The 18,176-nt window shown below is 36.6% G+C and overlaps 1 protein-coding gene across 3 annotated transcripts in view; it reads right to left on the bottom strand.

The window, feature by feature from the left end:
• Window positions 1–762: 762 nt before the first annotated feature.
• Window positions 763–18,176, bottom strand: part of ATL2 (atlastin GTPase 2) — a 58,229-nt gene continuing 40,815 nt past the window's right edge. For 2 of the 3 annotated variants that reach the window (XM_039251233.1, XM_039251234.1), the window contains 11 exons: window positions 17,168–17,302; window positions 15,567–15,671; window positions 12,166–12,216; window positions 11,813–11,869; window positions 10,213–10,305; window positions 7,564–7,702; window positions 6,659–6,786; window positions 5,499–5,555; window positions 4,373–4,444; window positions 3,083–3,514; window positions 763–980 (listed from right to left, as the gene is read on the bottom strand). In XM_039251233.1, the coding sequence (XP_039107164.1) occupies window positions 861–980; window positions 3,083–3,514; window positions 4,373–4,444; window positions 5,499–5,555; window positions 6,659–6,786; window positions 7,564–7,702; window positions 10,213–10,305; window positions 11,813–11,869; window positions 12,166–12,216; window positions 15,567–15,671; window positions 17,168–17,302 (1,389 nt within the window). In that variant the 3' untranslated portion in view covers window positions 763–860. Of the gene's footprint in view, window positions 1,474–1,571; window positions 1,587–3,082; window positions 3,515–4,372; window positions 4,445–5,498; window positions 5,556–6,658; window positions 6,787–7,563; window positions 7,703–10,212; window positions 10,306–11,812; window positions 11,870–12,165; window positions 12,217–15,566; window positions 15,672–17,167; window positions 17,303–18,176 lie in introns of all 3 variants that reach the window. The other variant, XM_039251235.1, reaches the window with a different exon arrangement.

Raw genomic sequence — 18,176 nt, forward strand, 5'->3', positions numbered from 1 at the left:
CCATAAACTACAAAACTTTTAATACAAAATCGTATTTATATATTTATAATTCATATACATGCCCTATCTGTGATTTTAGAAAATAAAAGCTACACACTGTACAGACACTCTTAACTCATAGCTGTAGGCAACATTTTTGGATGGAATTTCTCCCCCAATAAAATTAATGGCGTATTTTATGTACATGAAGGCTAAACTGCATAAAGACAGTTCAGTTTCCCAGATATGCATCTCCTTTTAGGGCAGGTTTACAAATTTAAAAAGGCAAGACAAATGTACACCTCAGAATCACTTTCTTAGCTACAAGAGTTGTCATGTAATTTCTGTGAAACTTCTGATACATGCATTTATGTAATACTGGTATTGAAGGCAGTAAAGCAATATATACTCTTAATGTAGTGGCTCAATAAAGGCTTCATTGTCATTCCAATCTGATTCTTGATACAGTGATTCATAGCTTCACTAGAAATTAAAATTTCAATGGGACACTGGTGTTAAAGAGACTCTAAATAGATTTCTTAAAATATTTCCCTGAAATATCCTTTTACATAAGACAAATTTCATTAACATTAGATTAAGTAAAAAGGAGAAAAAAGAAAAAGAAAAAGAAAGAAAGAAACATGGCACAAATGTGCATGATCAACGAACGCTCCTCGGCCAATCTCCGTGTCTTAGGAGCCGAGAACAGAATGCTTAAAACCAACAAACAATTTTCACACTCTGTGGCAGCCATCTGTGAAGCCAGTTATACTAAACTACTTCTACAGTTGATTGTAAACTTTGGTTTATTTTTATTTGAGTTCTCATTGTACAGCAAGCGTGAATAAAAGGGAGAGTGGAGTCCGTGAGGAGATGAACTGTCAGTCTGTCTTTAATCTGGCATGATGAGACACCTGGTCAGTCAGGCCTGCTTTGATAGAGTTTGTTACAGACTGCCTTATGTTTTCCTCCATCAAATTATCACCCAGGGGCTTCAATACCTGTGGCATGAGAAATGTGCAAAACAAATAAAAACATGAGGTAAAAAAAGAGTTACATATAAAAATAGATATAAAAATTCAATTCAAAGCAATGAAGAAAATAACCAGGAATGTGGGAAATTAAAAAAAAAGAGGATTCTCCCAAAAAACGCATGATGCTACAAATAATGCAGTTAGACATTTTATAATGCAACGAAAATCACGTTCCTCCTACTCAAACCATTTACAATTCCTATGAGATGGATGTGCAATTCCATACCCTCTATGCAGCATCAAATCTGGTAAGTATACAGCATTTATGCAGACCGGCCCAGACGGTCCTGCTTATTGTCCTACATGTTTAAGGGTGAACACTTCAGATAGAGAAAAAAGTTAAAAATACTGTCTAATTTTTCTTCTTGTTATTGTTGGATGACAGTCTCTGTCGCTGTGCTGATGAAAGAGCACGATGGACCATTCGACGTCTAGTAACTTCAAACAGTTTGGAAAACACCTAAAACACGGAGTGATTCGTTAGGACAATGACTCAGAGTGCCTTGAAGTTAAAAGAGTTTAAGACTGTAAGAATCTGAGACTTTGTGGGTTTCTCACCTTCCTGGGACTCCTCTGAAGCAAAAGAAAAGAGAAATGCAAGAAGATTTAGGCAAGGTTTGTTGACACAGCACAAATCTTCTCTGACTAGTGATCAACTTACCTCAACTACACTGACCATTTTACACATTTTAGATTCTTCCACTTAACTGTTTGGTAAGAATGGCACCTCTACAGTCCTAGAATCAACGCTACTGGACGATGATATAGGATGACTGGCTTTCCAAATGAAGACATCAAACAATGATTAAAATTCATGCTGCAGAAAATTAGTAATGGTCCAAAATTTTAAAGTAGGTAACTTTTTTAAAAAGCGAGGCTGCAATAACTTTTAACTCACCCTCTATTAGGCGATATCAAAGGAATATCAAGAGTGAGATTTTTTTTTTTAAATAAAAGGTTAAGTTTAACAACTATCCAAACACAAACTTCCAAATCAGACCCAAATTTCTCTACAGAATACAAAATCCAAATTAATAGGGTGTGTCACTTTGTAAAATAATGACATTATTACAAGAAAAGTCAACGCCCAATCAACCTTCATCAAAAAATGATTCACTTCTTCAGTCTTTATATTTAAAGGCAAAACCAACATGGACCTGCGTGTCCTAGATCTCCAAATAAGCCCAATACTCCATATGCCCAGAAACGGTATCTGAGAATGCCTATTATACTGTCCATCAATACTAGCTGCAGCTTTCATTCTGATCCTTGACATGATGCTCAAGTATTTCACGACGATCATTTTAATGACAACATCCTTGAATGGAATTTTCTGAACACGGGCAATTCCAGCACACAGTTGGATATTCAACATGGCTTTCCTTAGTAGATTCTTGTCAGGCCCAACTTTGAATTCTGGTTTGAGGTAAAAGATTATGATTTGAATTCTGGTTGAAGTAAAAGGTTATGATTAAGAGAAGCTGGTTCTCTGTGGCGCTGTTTTGTTCATTAGTGTTTCCATGGTACGGAGATCAAACAAAATTCCTCTGGTAGGTAAAAGAAATCCCTATAGGGTTGTTCCATCAGTAAATCACCACTATCTTCATGGAAGACAACAAAGACCTGAACAGCAATCTTTTCCCCCAAATATAAGCAAGCACTGCTTCTTGCCAGTGTTAGTAAAATACTTCTTTCACTTTCTTAAAGCAATGCACTTCCAAATCTCTTCCTTACAAGAGCTGATTATATTGTCTTTCCTCTAGGAAAGAAGCCTTAGAGACTCTGGCCCTGCCCATTGTCTGGTATAATCGGGTCTATGGCTAAGAATCTATTCAAAGGATATTACAGACATAAACCAATCAGAGCACACTAAAATTATGACCTTAAGAAAAAAATTATTCAGTTCATACTTTCTTTTCAGATTACACAACCATAACCAAATAAGAGAGAAAAACATCCTTTTGACATTCCTCATAGAAGGGAAAAGGAGGGGGTGAATACTGCAGAAGGGGAGGGAAATGTCATGGGGATGAGATTAGTCACTGAAAAACCAAAAGATAGATACCAACCTGTTCCCATAGTGTTTCAGCAATCTGATCAATCATTGTTCCAATTTCTCTGAACTCCCCAGAGTATTTTACATATGCCCAAGTACAAAGAGACGTCAGTGCTAACCCCATGACAAGGTTACACAAGACGGCTATAGAGTTTAGGCCAATGAAGCCAGTCAGTCCTGAGATTATGTACATAGCAAACATGACTGCAAACAGTGTGGCAGGGGTGCGAGCAGCATAGAAGATGTTTTTGCCATCATTGTGCTTTATCAAATTTGCATAGGTTTCTTCAATTTCAGCTTCAAGCTGGTCCTGATAACGATGACAGAATTCATCTCCACCCATTTTTTTTACTGAACGAAACTGTTTAATCGCCACTTCCTTGAGATCCAGGTGTTTTCGTTCCAGATCTGAAGGTGCGATGTAAGGCTTGTCCCCCCCACATACCTGTACAGAGGATTACAGGACAGATTACTGGCTAGAAACAATTCACACTTATAAAACATTGCCTGTTCACAGTTTTTAGTCTCAAAAAGTCAAGCCACCTACGTGGTTCAGTTTTAAACTTGTTCATGATACCTCGCACATTATCATAATCTATTTCTTATGTTTAATGGAGTCGGGTAAAACAAATTTTCCAAGTATAACTAAATCCAGTAAAGACAAAAAAAGTCTGTACCTGACTTCACCTGACCCACCAACACACCATAAGAATACAAAAAGACTACGGGTAGACAGTGGGTAAAAGAGACCACATAAAAAAGGTACTTTAAGGGCCCCTGAGTGGCTCAGTCAGTTGGGCGGCTGACTTCAGCTCAGGCCATGATCTCATGGTCTGTGAGTTCAAGCCCCGCATTGGGCTCTGAGCTGATAGCTCAGAGCCCGGAGCCTGCTTCATATGGTGTCCCCCCCTCTCTTTGCCCCTCCTCCGCTCACACTCTCTCTCTCAAGAATAAATAAAGCATTAAAGAAAACCAAACAGGTACTTTAACATTCGAGTTAGGAAGTTTAGCACAGAAGGTGCCACTGGCCTTAAACTAATACTGCATCAGAAGCTGCTAATAGCAGCGCTCTGAATCATGTGTCAAAACTATTTTTAGTCCAATTTATGTAATAACTTGCTGCCTATATCTGGCACTCTAACCATGTGAAATATTTTCTTAGTTTATTTCCAGAAGAGATGATAAAGGGAAATCAGTGAATGATGTATCGTGATAGTACATAAGGAGTGCAAGTTATTTCAATTATTTAGCTGTAAAAATCCTTATCTCACTTTAGTGTCAAATTTAAATGCTGGTTACAAACCTGCTCCATACTTTTGCAATAGATCTCTCGTGCTCCTGCTACTGCAGCAAGATTATTAGCTTCAGCTGTTGCCTAGAAAAATAAAACAAAATGTGCCAATTTTACATAAAAAATACCCAGTGGCTCCATACATTCTCATTAACACAATAAATTCTATACAGTGAATAAATCTGAAAATGAACCAGGGAAAACATTATCAACTTCCAGTTTTCCTTTCCGATGGAAGGGGTATAATAGCGGCTTCTAATGGGATGGCCTGATTTTGTTTTGCTTAGGTTTGTTAAAATGAGTTTGCAAAAAAAAAAAAAAAAAAAACACCACACATGCTCAGGAAATTATAGAGAATTAGACACACCCTAAAATGTGTCAAATCTCCAGATGTACAGAATTAAGAATTACTCATATGCTTGCTCTGTCATATTGGTATAACACAAGAGATTTTTAAATCCACAAAACTGCTTACTACAGGAGTTTTAGAAGAAAATACTATTTAATCTACTATAAAACTGAGAAATTGCCCAAAATAGAAAATCTTAAAAAACAGGAACTAGATATGTATCTGAAAGAAATAAAACCTAAATTTGGGTGAAATATGAACAGTATGAACATAATGATATAAAATTTAGTAAGAAGAGACTGACATGAATGTAATACTAATTATTCTTGATTTATTAAAGCTGTTTTATCTTTTTTGTAAAAAATAAACTAGGTTAAAATAGCATTGTCCCCAAAGAACAGCTTTTAAAAAACAGAGAAAAGGAAGGAAAAAAAAATAACTTGTATGTATCAGAAGCTCTAAATCATTAATACCAAGATGAAATAAGTCTTATTTCAAACATTCAATGTCAAAGACTCAGAAAACAGAAGTTGGTTTAGACAGGCCCATATTAAGCTATCTCCTGCAAAAGAAATTTTTCTACACTTCTCTAACAACACTATTTCTGATGGCCTAAGTGTGTAAGGTCTGCAATCATATAAAAACTTCAGGCCCCATGACTTGTATTGACTTAAAATATCTGAAATTTATTTGTGTGCAAAAAATCATGATCCCACTTCCAGCATTTATCTCTAAACGAAAGACTTTCCTCCTTCATAAATAAATATACATACAAAACACACACACTACCTGAAGCATGGACTTTGGATGTGGAAGTTCCTCTCCTTGATAAATTTTAATGTAAGCCTAAAAATACAAAAGATCGTTACATAGGTAGGTTAAACAATTTGACTCTACATTTCTGAAGGAAAAAAAATCCATTGAATATCGAAATAATTCATACTTTTAAAATGAAAGTCTAGGCTTAAAAAATCATAAACAAAGTTAACTTTATTCTCAACATTATTAAAACCATACACTGCTAAATAATATCGTACAGAAATATTTCTAATAGAATTCCAACTTGCATAAAAGTTATCATATTTCAAAGTTATATATACAATGCCATCTCTACTTTATGAAAAGAAATCCATAATTCTCCCCTACTGTTAACTATTTTAAATGTTAGACATTTTTACTCAATATTTCACTTCAACCAAGTTAAATGACATTTCAGTTCAAGAAAAAAAAATTACCAATTTGTGCTCTAAGAGTAAGAAGGGAAGATGAGTTCTTAATAAGTCCATATAGAAACTGTTCATCTCAACTTTTTACTGACTCTAAATTACTTCAAAACTAAACAAAAACACTATGAAAGTGACCAACTGTCCAATAAACGACCAAAAGTACACTCCTAGTTAACTATAATTCCCCTTCCATCCACCTGTAACTCCTGTGAATAAACAGAACCCTGATGGTGGTCCTGCTCTGGTATGCAAGCTAGGAAGACGAAAGAAGAGCAGAGAGGGGAAAAAAAAAAATCTATGAATAATTGGGACTCAGAAACAAGTTTTGAAACTGTCAGCTGCTCTTATTAAGTCCTCAAGAACTCAGAGAGAAGGCTTTTATGGGAACTCAAGATGCAGAATGACACTCTCAATATTGGCAATTGTTCACAAATAAAACAGTGGTATTACAATTATATGGTGAATGGTTCTTCTCTCCCCAGCAGAGCTGGAGAAAAGGGAGGGTAATTCCACAAACAAAATCACTGTCTAGAACATACAAGCTGTCTGCTGAAATTTTAAATATCCTTAAAAATTGATACAGCCCATTCAAAGCATAGAAATTATAAATTTCACTTTTTTGCTTCAAAATAAAGATAGGAAATTTCTTGCACATACATAGGAGTTTTAAGTCAGCTATATTTCTAACTGAGACAAAGTCATTTAATGTAGGAGTTTTCCTACCTTAAAGTATTCTACAAGATCTCTACAAGTGACTTTAGATCCACTTATCTCTTTTTCTACCAAATTCTCAGGGGCAAGCAGCAAGGGAACCAGATTTCGAAGCTCTCGCTTAAAATCTTCATCAATATCTAGTGGACACGAAATACAAGCCAACATATTAGTCAAAAAAAGAAAGAGTAAAGTCCCCACTGGTAAGAGTTAATAACACTGTTGCATGAAATGACTGTATACACTATCTATTCCTTGAGTATATTCATTTAAAAAAACTCACCCAAACACATCCTATCTCCTCGGGGGGGAAAAAAAAAAAAACATACTCTCCAGCTCCATTTCCCTCACCCGCCAATCATTCACCCCCCCCCATAATAAATTGTGGACTACCAAAATAAATTACGTATTAGGTATTAACTAAACTATCCTTTTCAAAAGGCAAAATTCATGAAATCGTACTAAATTTTAATACTAGATTTTGTTTTCCAGCCATTCTGTAAAATATTACTTCTCCAGCCTTTTGCCATCATGTGCAAATCCTAAAACATACTCAAAAAATTATATCATCCCTAAAATGGAGATTAAATCTGATTACATGAACAGAATATATTGATAAAACACTCTACAGACTACAAACAGATGAAATACTGAAATGTTCTCAGCCTTCGGAATTTTTAGGTCACCGGCAAGGAACAAGAGACCATGTTCTAAAATACGCTAATCCGTACACTAGGTGTCTGCCACAAACCAGTGGAAAGCTAGACAGACCACACAGAGCACTAAAATCACCTCATTAGCAATGCATCAGAATGTCTTCCAGTAGAAGACAGGAAATTTAAGGAACCATGTATTTTTTTAAAACTCTCAGCCTCTAAAAAATAAATTCTGATTTTAGCAAGAATGGGAATTCCCACCTTTCAATCTCCCATCAAAACTAGGATTAGTTGCAACTTTAAGACCAGGATGTGGCAAAAGGAAGCAACCAAGATTTGAGAAACAATTGTGAATGTGCTTCCTTACATTCTGTAGCTCTTCATGTTGATTTTGTTTTACCTGAGGGCAGAAGGAGACAGGGTAAAGGCACAAACAAGGAAAAAAAAGTTCTCAAGAAAACACACACACACTCACAAGTGTGCACACTTAACTCAGATGCTACCCCAGATGGCTGTTTTTTGACAATATAAAATTTTACTGAAGACACAATTCTGACCACCTTGGTAAGACCCCACCCACTTTTGTCTTAAAACTAGAAAAGATGTTTTTTTCCCCATGTTAAATTTGAAAAAATACAAATATACAAATAGTAATTAATCAGAATACCCAACACCAGACTAACAAGTAGTGGTTGTGGTTTGTTTACAAACCAGCAAATAAATTAAGGATTTGCCTTTAAAGTACTTATAATAGCAAAGAGGAAAACAAAGTACTAATTTGCTAAAAAAAAAAAAAAAAAAAAAAAAAAAAAAATAGCGCCTGAGCAAAATAACAGCTCAAGTGAAAAGGCTCCAGTGCAGTCCAAGGAAGCTTTGAAACTTACTGGGATTTCAGTACTTACTCCAAATGATCATTTATGATTGATGCTAGTTATCAGTGTTTTGGGAAGAGAGACTGCTATGTACTTTCTAGAAGAAAATCCTAAACTTAGATTTTTATTTACTTACTTTTAATGTTTATTTTGAGAGAGCAAGTACATGCAAATGAGGGAGGGGCAGAGAGAAAGTGAGAGAGAATCCCCAGCACGCTGTGCACTGTCAGCACAGGGCCAAACACAGGGCTGGACCACAGGAACTGTAAGATCGTGACCGGAGCAGAAATCAAGAGTTGAGCCACTCATTCCCCTAAACTTTGATTTTTTTTTTAATAACTACTTATTTCAATATAACTCGCATACTCTCTCAGACTCTTCTCAAACACTGTTTAAAACACACACACACACACACACACACACACCATTTATAACTGACAAAACCTGGAAACTACCTAAATCTCCATCAATAGTAGAATGAAGACACTGTTGTCTATTCATACAATCGAATACCGCATAGCAAGGAGAATAAATGAACTAAACTACACACAACAATAACTCAGAAACATAATATTAAGCAAAAGAAGCTGGACACAAGAGAATACATGCTGTATGTGATTCCCTTCATTGAAAGCACACGCAAAGCCTGTCAGAGGGCAGGGCAGTACCAGAGGGTTTTGGGGTTAGTGGATGAATATGGGTGCTGTTACATGCCTATGTACAGTTTGTATAAATTCACCATCATCTGAGCAGTTTCCTGTACCACTTCAGTAAGATAAAAAAACAAAACCAAAAAACCTTGTCTTTGAAGTACAGAATTCTGAGATGTTAACATGCCTGATGTGCTTTGTGTTAATTTCTTCTGAACAAACCACAGAAAACTCTGACGGCTGAAATTCTCTCTGACAACAGGGTCTAGAAATGCCTTTCAAAAAATCCAAAAATGAAGAATTGGTTTAATCTCACATTAGTAATAAGAAAATTATATTATACCCCAAGTTTCTAATGTAGTTGAGAAACTAAATGCATCATCCTATAGGCAAATAAAATTTTATTAACCAAAAAAGATGACCCTTCTACTTATGAATTATGGGATTTTCATGTACTCTTTGTGTATGAGTAGATGGGCAGTATCTGACCCGAAGGTTTCCCCAAGTACTTCCCCAAGGTACCGGGCAGGGTACCTTTAGGAAGAAAGGATCATGTCAGTGAGGTTATTTTCTAGGAACGGCCTTGGAGTAGCATACTGCATGGGCCAGGAGTCTGGATATTTGGGTCCTAGTCCCAGTTGTCAATAATCAGTCAAGTGACCAAAGGCAAGTCACTGTTTGGGATTCCAGTTATATTACATACTTAATAAAAGAAGGGTGGGGGCACCTGGGTGGCTCAGTCGGCTGAGCATCTGACTCGATTTCAGCTCAGGTCATGATCCCAGGGAGGTGGGACCAAGCCTCGTGTCCATGCTGAGTATGGAGCATGTTTAAGATTCATTCTCATATTTTCTCTCTCTCCCCCCACCTCCCCAGCTTGTGAACTCTCTCTCAAGCTAAAAACAATTAATTTAGAAAAATTTAGAAAGAGTAAATTAGAGGATGTTTAAGGTCCCTCTTCCAGTCCTATGTGCAGTCTCTCTAGGAGACAGTATTCTCTGGGGAGAGGGTCTCACTATTATCTGTGCTCAATGTATGCACACTGTATTATCCAGGTGGTCCCAATGTTCAGAAGCTCGGCTGGGCCAGAAAGAGACACGCAGGCAATCTAAGTTAAGTCCAAAAGTTAGTGTCCCTCAAATTTTTATACTTTGAATATTGATGTACAGTTGTTCCTTAATTTCTATTCAAGGGCATTAGCCTTGCTGGCAGGAATATAACCAATTTACTTTTCATCCATTCTGTATGGAGCCACCTGGGCTAACTTGGGACACACAATTTCTGCCAATGACATGGAGAGACTGGAAGTCTACACAGCAGTCCAGACAGCGCCCCCGCTTCATCTGGTTTGGCGCTCGTGCTCTCCTCACTAGGAAATGGGGGCTTACCTGCAATCTCTTTTCAAGGAATTGTTTTCCACCTTCCAAGCCATATGAATGTTCATAAGGATAACTCCAATCTCGAATCAAAAACATTAGTGTCTATAGAAAGAAAAAAGTGGAAATCATCTCTTAACAAGCTTTTACCAAAAAATCACTACTTTAACAGTTTAACCATTACTCCCCTAATTCTTATCAAAAGTTATAGTAACCAAACGGTTAATAGTGCTCCTAGTGATAGCCAGGGCTTACCTATCTATGCCAACAACACCCCAGCCCCTATACCAAGCAACTGCCTCCATTTGAGAACTTCATGGTATAAAAGGAAAGAGTCACCACAAACAATAGTACAGGGTCATTAAAAAATGAACAAAAGGCCGATCAGGGCATACAGATCATAATTTTAAGTTAAGGTCGTAGAAGTAAAAGACCAGCTATCTAATTTTAGACCAACTGATTCGTTTCACTGCATTTTTTATTCATATGTGTTCGGGGTTCTCAGTCTCAGACTTATGGATATTTGGGACCAGACAGTTCTTAGCTGTGTGTGGCTGGATGCTGAACAGCATCTCTGGCCTCTGTGCACTATGTCAGTGGCATTAATCTCCCTCCGAAAACTGTGACACCAGAAGTATCTCCAGACACTGGCAAATGTCCCCTGGATAACAAAATTATCCCAAGTCAGAAAAACTGATATAGGCCAAATGGAGGATATTTCATCCATATACACAAAAAAGTCATAAGCTGCCCAGATATTTCATAAACATGATCACTTGAGCCAGACAAGACTGAGGCAATCAGTGTAAACCCACCAACACTGAGAATCACCAGCAAGGTTGTCACACAGCAAGGACTTTACAGACAGATGAGCAAACAGGGTGGAGTCATTCTCACCTCCTATAACACAACTGACTAAATAGTACTAATGTCAACTTATAGATTACACTTATTTCAAAAAAGAAACTATCTAAAATTAGCTTTCTTTTTTTTAGTCTCTGTCATAACAGGATTCCACAGAAGCAAGTAGAACACATGCTTCTCATAGAACTCCACCCAGGTTAATTTCTAACTTAATACTCTGTCTCCGACATCTTAAAGGACTAAAAAACATATGGAGATTGAAGAGGTGGAGGGAGGGGACAGGTCTAATAAATTCTGAAACTTTTCTATATGGAACCAAAATAAAGAAAAACAGGACAAGCCTCAACTTGTAATATAACACACACACACACACACACACACACACACACACACACACACCAGTAATATTATTCTGTAATAGTTTAATATTATTCTGTAATAATATTACCCCAGTAATATTATTCTGTAAAAATTTACATGACTGTCTAAAGTTTAGGAATTAAATAACCTCTAAGAGAAAACTAACCACTTAATCTAAGTATGAAGAATCAAACTATATTCATTTGTTCTATTTCCTATTCTGTCAGCCTACTGCTGATAAGGTGGTAATGATGTTAGTTTCAACTCCACTGACTCTGCTGCTAAAAACGAATTTCTTGTAATATCCTCTTACCTTCGGACTTAAAAGACAGGTGGCTTGATAACTACTTATAGCTAAGTTTTTAAAAATTATAAAATACTTATTTACCTGAAAAGGTTTCTGGTAGATTTCTTCCATTGCAAGTCTGCCGTACTCTGTAAATAACTATTAAAGCAAATTATTTAAAATAACGCCCCCAAAGAGATTGAACAAAGACACCTGTAAAGCCGTTCTGTATCAGACATCAGAGCCTTTAAAAAATCATTTGAAAGTCAAGCACTTAATTTTCTAACAGACTGGATATACATTAAAATTCCTTCTAGTTAAGAATTTATAGATCAATTTAAAATCATATAATATTCAATCTTCTTACACTATAATAGGCTTCTAGAAGGAAAGTCACAATTAAATAAGAATTATATTTTCAATACTTTGGCACACATTCTTTGAGAAATACATACTTGCAAGTGTTGAAGATCATCTTCTTGAATATTCTGAGACAAATTATATACCTGTTAAAACAAAATTGTCTTTTTATTCTTTTTTTTAATACCCAGCTGTTTCTAACTTTACTTGCGTTATTTTATAACCTTAGCACAAATGAATTACTTAGCCATTAGCTTAACCAGTGGCATGTGAAAACGATTTTCTCTTTTTTCCACATCAGGATAAAACATTACGAGGGAAGCAGCGGTGGTAAATTACATAAAAATCATAAATACATATATAAGGGGCCTAGAAAGGGGCAGACATCTTAAAAAATATGTTACATAATAAGGGTTTTTTTTTTTCACCTTTTCAGTTCTGTAATGTTATAACACAACCATTTTTTTAACAGAGTGAAGACTGCTTTCACAATTCTTTTTCTTTTTTTTTAATGTTTTTTTATTTTTGAGAGAGAGAGAGAGAGAGCAGGGGAGGTTCAGAGAGGAGACATGAACAGAGGATCCAAAGCAGGCCCTGCATGGACAGTAGAGAGCCCAATGCGGGGCTCATACTCACGAACTGTGAGATCATGACCTGAGCCTCAGTCCGCTGGCAACAGACTGAGCCACCCAAGCGCCGCCCACAATTATTCTTCTAAGTCAATGAATATAAGGGGCATAATTCTACAAAGATACATTCCTCCCTGATATAATCATTGTGTGTGTGTGTGTGTTTTATTGTGTATATATACATATATATAGTTTATAGTTTATATTTATTTCTTTATATGTTCATATATTTGTTACATTTACATATAGTTTATAGCTTACATAGGTAGTTTATAGTTATTTGGTGTGTGCCTCAACTACCACAAACTCTTAACATGGCTTTTTTTTTTTTTTTACTTTAAATAAATCATCTGTCTGAATAACATAAAATAAAAATTTTACCAGCCTGTGGTAGCTAAACAAATAACAGTAGGTGGCACTCTTGCCCTTTCTAGAATTTTTTAGAAGGCTCTTCAAGGCACAGAGCCCAGAGCTGAAGGTCTAAGTGCTATCAAGGAAGGGAAACTGGAGAAAAGACTGGATATACAAACAAGGTCCAATCTTTTGGAGTCGGGTTAAAAAGTGACATTGGCCATCACAGGAGAAAAGTGGGTGTCCACAGATGTCACCTCTGCTGAGAGATAATTTATGTCTAAGAAAACAAGGTTACTCCAAAGACAGGACAATTTGTTCTAAAGGCAAATAAGTGATAATCCAGCTGAATCACTCGGAGGTCAAGAATATAAACAGTCCAAATAGGCCAGCAAACCTAAAATGACATTCTCAACTGACTAACTCCAAACGCGGTACTTAAAAGTAATTAATGACTGAGGTGATTATACTGGAGCTAAACTTATAATCTAAAAGGATGGACCAACCTATTCTTATTCATAAGGGCCTCAGCTTTTAGAAAACAAGTTGAGATACTTTCATTGTCGGGGCCAGGTTGCAAACAGCAAAGAGAAAAGAGGATCTGTTTATCTTAGATCATCAGTGCTTAGCATACAGACTCTTACTTAATAGGTTCTCAATAATCATTTGTTGAAAGAATAAATGACAAGAGGATTCATCAGTTATTTATCAACCAGGTAATTAATGAAAGGAAGAGAAATGCTGCCTCAAAGATGAGGAAGGCAACAATACTAAAAATAATTTTAACTTTTGCTATTTATAGTTTACAAAGCACTTTCTTATGCATTAACTCATTTAGATCTTATTTCTGCCTCCACACACAATCACGGCCAACATGGGTACAATCCTCATTTTATGATGAGAAAGTGGCTTTAAGCGGCTATCCAAAACCAGGCCTCCTCCCATCAGAAGGGTGAGTAAATAAACAAGAGACACCAAGGCACAAGTTTCAGGACAGAGAATTCCCTCATTATATTTTAAGGTAAGCCACAGAGCCAGCTTTAATTAGAGGGGCACAAAGATTGTTTCTGCCTGCCTCAAGGAAATGGCAGTTGTGTCGCCTTGAAGGACTGAAACAAAAACAAACAAAAAAAAAAAAGGGGGGGGGGGTTGAACAAAATGGAGAAATGATACCCTAAGGGTTCCCCAAAGTATTTAATTGGAGAGTAATAAGAGAGCCCTCCAACCATATAATAAACAGAAGCCAAGCTGAAAAGTACTCCTTTTTTTTATCTCATAATAATATCCAAAATTCCCTTCCATTCTCACAGCTAGATACTTCAAACTGAGGAAGGAAGGAAATGAAAACTTCTAGAGGCTGGACATGTATTCTGGATATTACCAAAACGAAAACCAGGCAGCATTAGAAACACTCCAAGACACTGTGAAAGAATCACTTATGATCTGCCATCAGTAAGAAACCTGTATCATCTCAAGAAGAGCACATACTTCCAATGCTTGTATATACACTTCTGGACCCATCATCACCAGCTAGGGCTAACCACCACACTCAATAATTCATTGTTCAGCCAGAGAAGCATCAACCACAGATAATTTCAGAAAGAGAAAATAAAGAGATACAAAATGACATGCGGTGGTTTAATTCAGCCCATCAGTCTAAATTATACAGAAAAGAGATGGCCTAGCTTGAAGAGACAAGAACTTATATAATACCAAACACAATTAGAGTACAGAGTAAGTGAAAACCAGAAGGGATCTTGTTACCCCTTTCTAAATTAAATGGGTCCTAGAAGTCCTTAGTGTATTATAGAAACATCACATACATTTCCTAAGTTAAATATCAATTAATTCTCATGTCTCTATCACAATTAGTTCAAATAATCAAGTACTAGTTATCATACATGTCAAGTAGAAAACAAAGTTTAATTACTTGGGTTTTTTCTTAATTGGTTTAGCCAAAACATAAAAGACATATTCTACAACTTACTATATCTGGGAACCACATGCATGAATTCAATTAAAAATAACATGCAATATTCTTTTCCTTTAAAAAAATAAAAAGGCACAGATGCTATAATGAAAAACCATAGGTACTGGATCTTGGTTTATTACTTACTTCCTAGATAACCAAAGTATGAAATTTCACATTGTGAGCCCAAACAATAAGCTTGAAAATGGAAATGACCAATAAGAAATGTAAATAACTAATTTTAATCCTTTTTTCTTCGGGGCACCTGATTAAGCAGCCGACTTTGGCTCAGGTCACAACCTCACAGTTTCTGAGTTCAAGCCCTGCATTGGGCTCTGTGCTGACAGCTCAGAGCCTGAAGCCTGTTTCGAATTCTGTGTTTCCCTCTCTCCCTGCCCCTCTCCCGCTCACACTCTGTTTTTCCCTCAAAAATAAACATTGAAAAAAAAATTTAAATCCTTTTTTCCTCAATGAAACGGCATTTTGAGAAAGAGTAAAGGTATTAGGACTATCCGACCCAATCACGGCACAGCACGTCACGTCTCACCTGGACCGAGCTAGTCATGGTGCTTAGAGCGAACACTGTTGCGCAGTCTTTGATAGTTGACTGGCTATCAAAGGCACCCTGGGTATCCATTAGCAGCACAGCCACCTAGGAATTTAAAAGTTTAAAATAGTAAGTAAAACATTCATCAGTAATGACTACTAAAACCAAATTTAAAATGATAAATGTCATTCATAGCAGTATTATCAACAATATCCACCAACTGATGAACAGATAGAGAAAAGATATGGTATATATGTACAATGGAGTATTTACTCAGCCATCAAAAAGAATGAAATCTTGCTATTTGCAATGACATGGATAGAGCTAGAGTGTATTATGCTAAGCAAAAAAGTCAGAGAAAGACAAATACCTTATGATTTCCCTCATATGTGGAATTTAAGAAACAGAAAAAATGAAAATAGAAGAAGGGGGAAAAAATAGAGGGAAGCAAACTGTAAGATACTCTTAACAAGAGAGAACAAACTGAGGGTTGATGGAGGGGAGGTGGACAGGAGGATAGGTTAATGGGTGATGGGTATTGAGGGTACATATTGGGGTGTCTGGGTGGCTCAGTCGGTTGAGCATCTGCGTTTGGCTCATGTCATGAGTTGGTTCATGAGTCTGAGTCCTATACTGGGCTCAGTACTGTCAGCACAGAACCCACTTTGGATCTTCTGTCCCTCCCCTCCCCTCCCACGCTTATGCTCTCTCACAAAAATAAAAACAAATTAAAAATAAAATTTAAAAAGGAGGCTGGGGCACCTGGGTGGCTCAGTTGGTTAAGCATCCAACTCTTGGCTTCAGCTCAGGTCACAATCTTATAGTTCATGAGTTTGAGCCCCACATCAGGCTCCATTCTGACAAGTACAGAGCCTGCTTGGGATTCTCTCTCTCCCTCTCTGATCCTCCCCTAATCACACACTCTCTCTCTCTCAAAACAAATAAGTAAACTTAAAAAATTTTAAGAAAAAAAAAAGGAGGGCACTTGTGCACTTGAGCACTGGGTATTGTATGTAGGTGAGGAATCACAGAATTCTACTCCTGAAACCAATATTATACTGTATGTTAACTAACCAGAATTTAAATAAAAACTTGAAATGAAACCAAAAACCAAAAAGAGAAATATAAAAATATAAAAAAATAAAATGAAATAACAAATGTCAAAAGCAGCAAGTCAAGAAAAGTACTCTAAGCTACACATCTCATACATTTTGACATAATAATCCATATATGTTAAAGTTAGCGGACATTAGGGGCGCCTGGGTGGCTTAGTCGGTTAAGCGTCCGACTTTCGCTTAGGTCATGATCTTGCGGTTCGTGGGTTCGAGCCCCGCGTCGGGCTCTGTGCTGACTGCCAGCTCGGAGCCTGGAGCCTGTTTCAGTCTGTGACTCCCTCTCTCTCTGACCCTCCCCTGCTCACGCTGTCTCTCTCTCTCTCTCTCTCTCCTAGAAATAAATAAAACATTTAAAAAAAAAAATTAAAAAAAAAAGTTAGTGGACATTAATAGTTCTGTGCTGCTTTGATCTTTAGTATGAGAAAACAGTTCAACAAAGAATATGGAAGAAAAAAAACCAGTAAAAATACATAAACAGAACTTTACTTTTGTTCCATTAGGCCTGTCAATCACAAACACTTCATTCCAGACTTGTATGCCTGTTGTTTCCCTTTCGCAACCACCTCGCCATGTAAAGCCAGTCAACGGTTCGTTGTTTCCACCAATCCAACTTTGAGAATCCTGTGAAAGTCAAGCATAAATGTAAAATAAAACACAAAAAAATAAAGAACTGGGGAGGAGTCCAAGAAATCCCCCCCTTGTTTATTTTACAGATGAGGCAAGGCAGGTAAAGGCAGCAAAATGAAAGACACGCAACATTACACTGGTTAGGAGAGCAATCCCAAAACCCACCTGAGGAGCTTTGTCTTAGAGAGATGTGGTCGCCTACAAACCTGAACCTCCTCAAATCTCTCCTTATCGCTATTGAGGTTTCTACATAAGTGAGGCCACACACACTTTTTCCCATTTTGAAAACTTCCTATGTTTAAAAATCATAAAAATTAGATACCAGCTATTGTAACATCTTCTTGTAGTGATAAGCACAACTAAATTCCAGAGAGAATGGCTGTCAAAAAAGCACTGCTCTCTTAGAATAGCTTATACTAAAAATGCTTTTCACACTGCCTTAATTTTCTCTTTAAAAAATATCTACTTTAAAAATAACCACCAGACTTGCTTGGACCTGATTCAAACAATTCAATTGTAAGAAAAAAAAATAAAAGTCTTTTTCAAAACCAAAAGGGAAATATGAACTCATGCTATTTTGCTAGGTGGTGCTAAATCAGAGTAAAAATGATTGTTTGGTGTGATAATAGTATTGTGGGTCATACTAACAATAATGTAGTTCTTCTCTTCTAAAAACTCAGGTATTTATGATGAAAAAATATGCCTCGTATTTGCTTTAAAATATTTCAGCAAAAAACTAAAAGCGCAGAGAGGAATACAGATCAAACAGGACCAGCAAAACATTGACACATCAGTGGAATTCATCATACTACTCTATCTTTGAATATGTTTAAAAATTTCCCGTAATAAAATGTTCTAACTAAAATCA

This window comes from Hyaena hyaena, unplaced genomic scaffold, assembly GCF_003009895.1.
Source record: "Hyaena hyaena isolate Hyena2069 unplaced genomic scaffold, ASM300989v1 scaffold_388, whole genome shotgun sequence".
Lineage (NCBI taxonomy): Eukaryota > Metazoa > Chordata > Mammalia > Carnivora > Hyaenidae > Hyaena > Hyaena hyaena.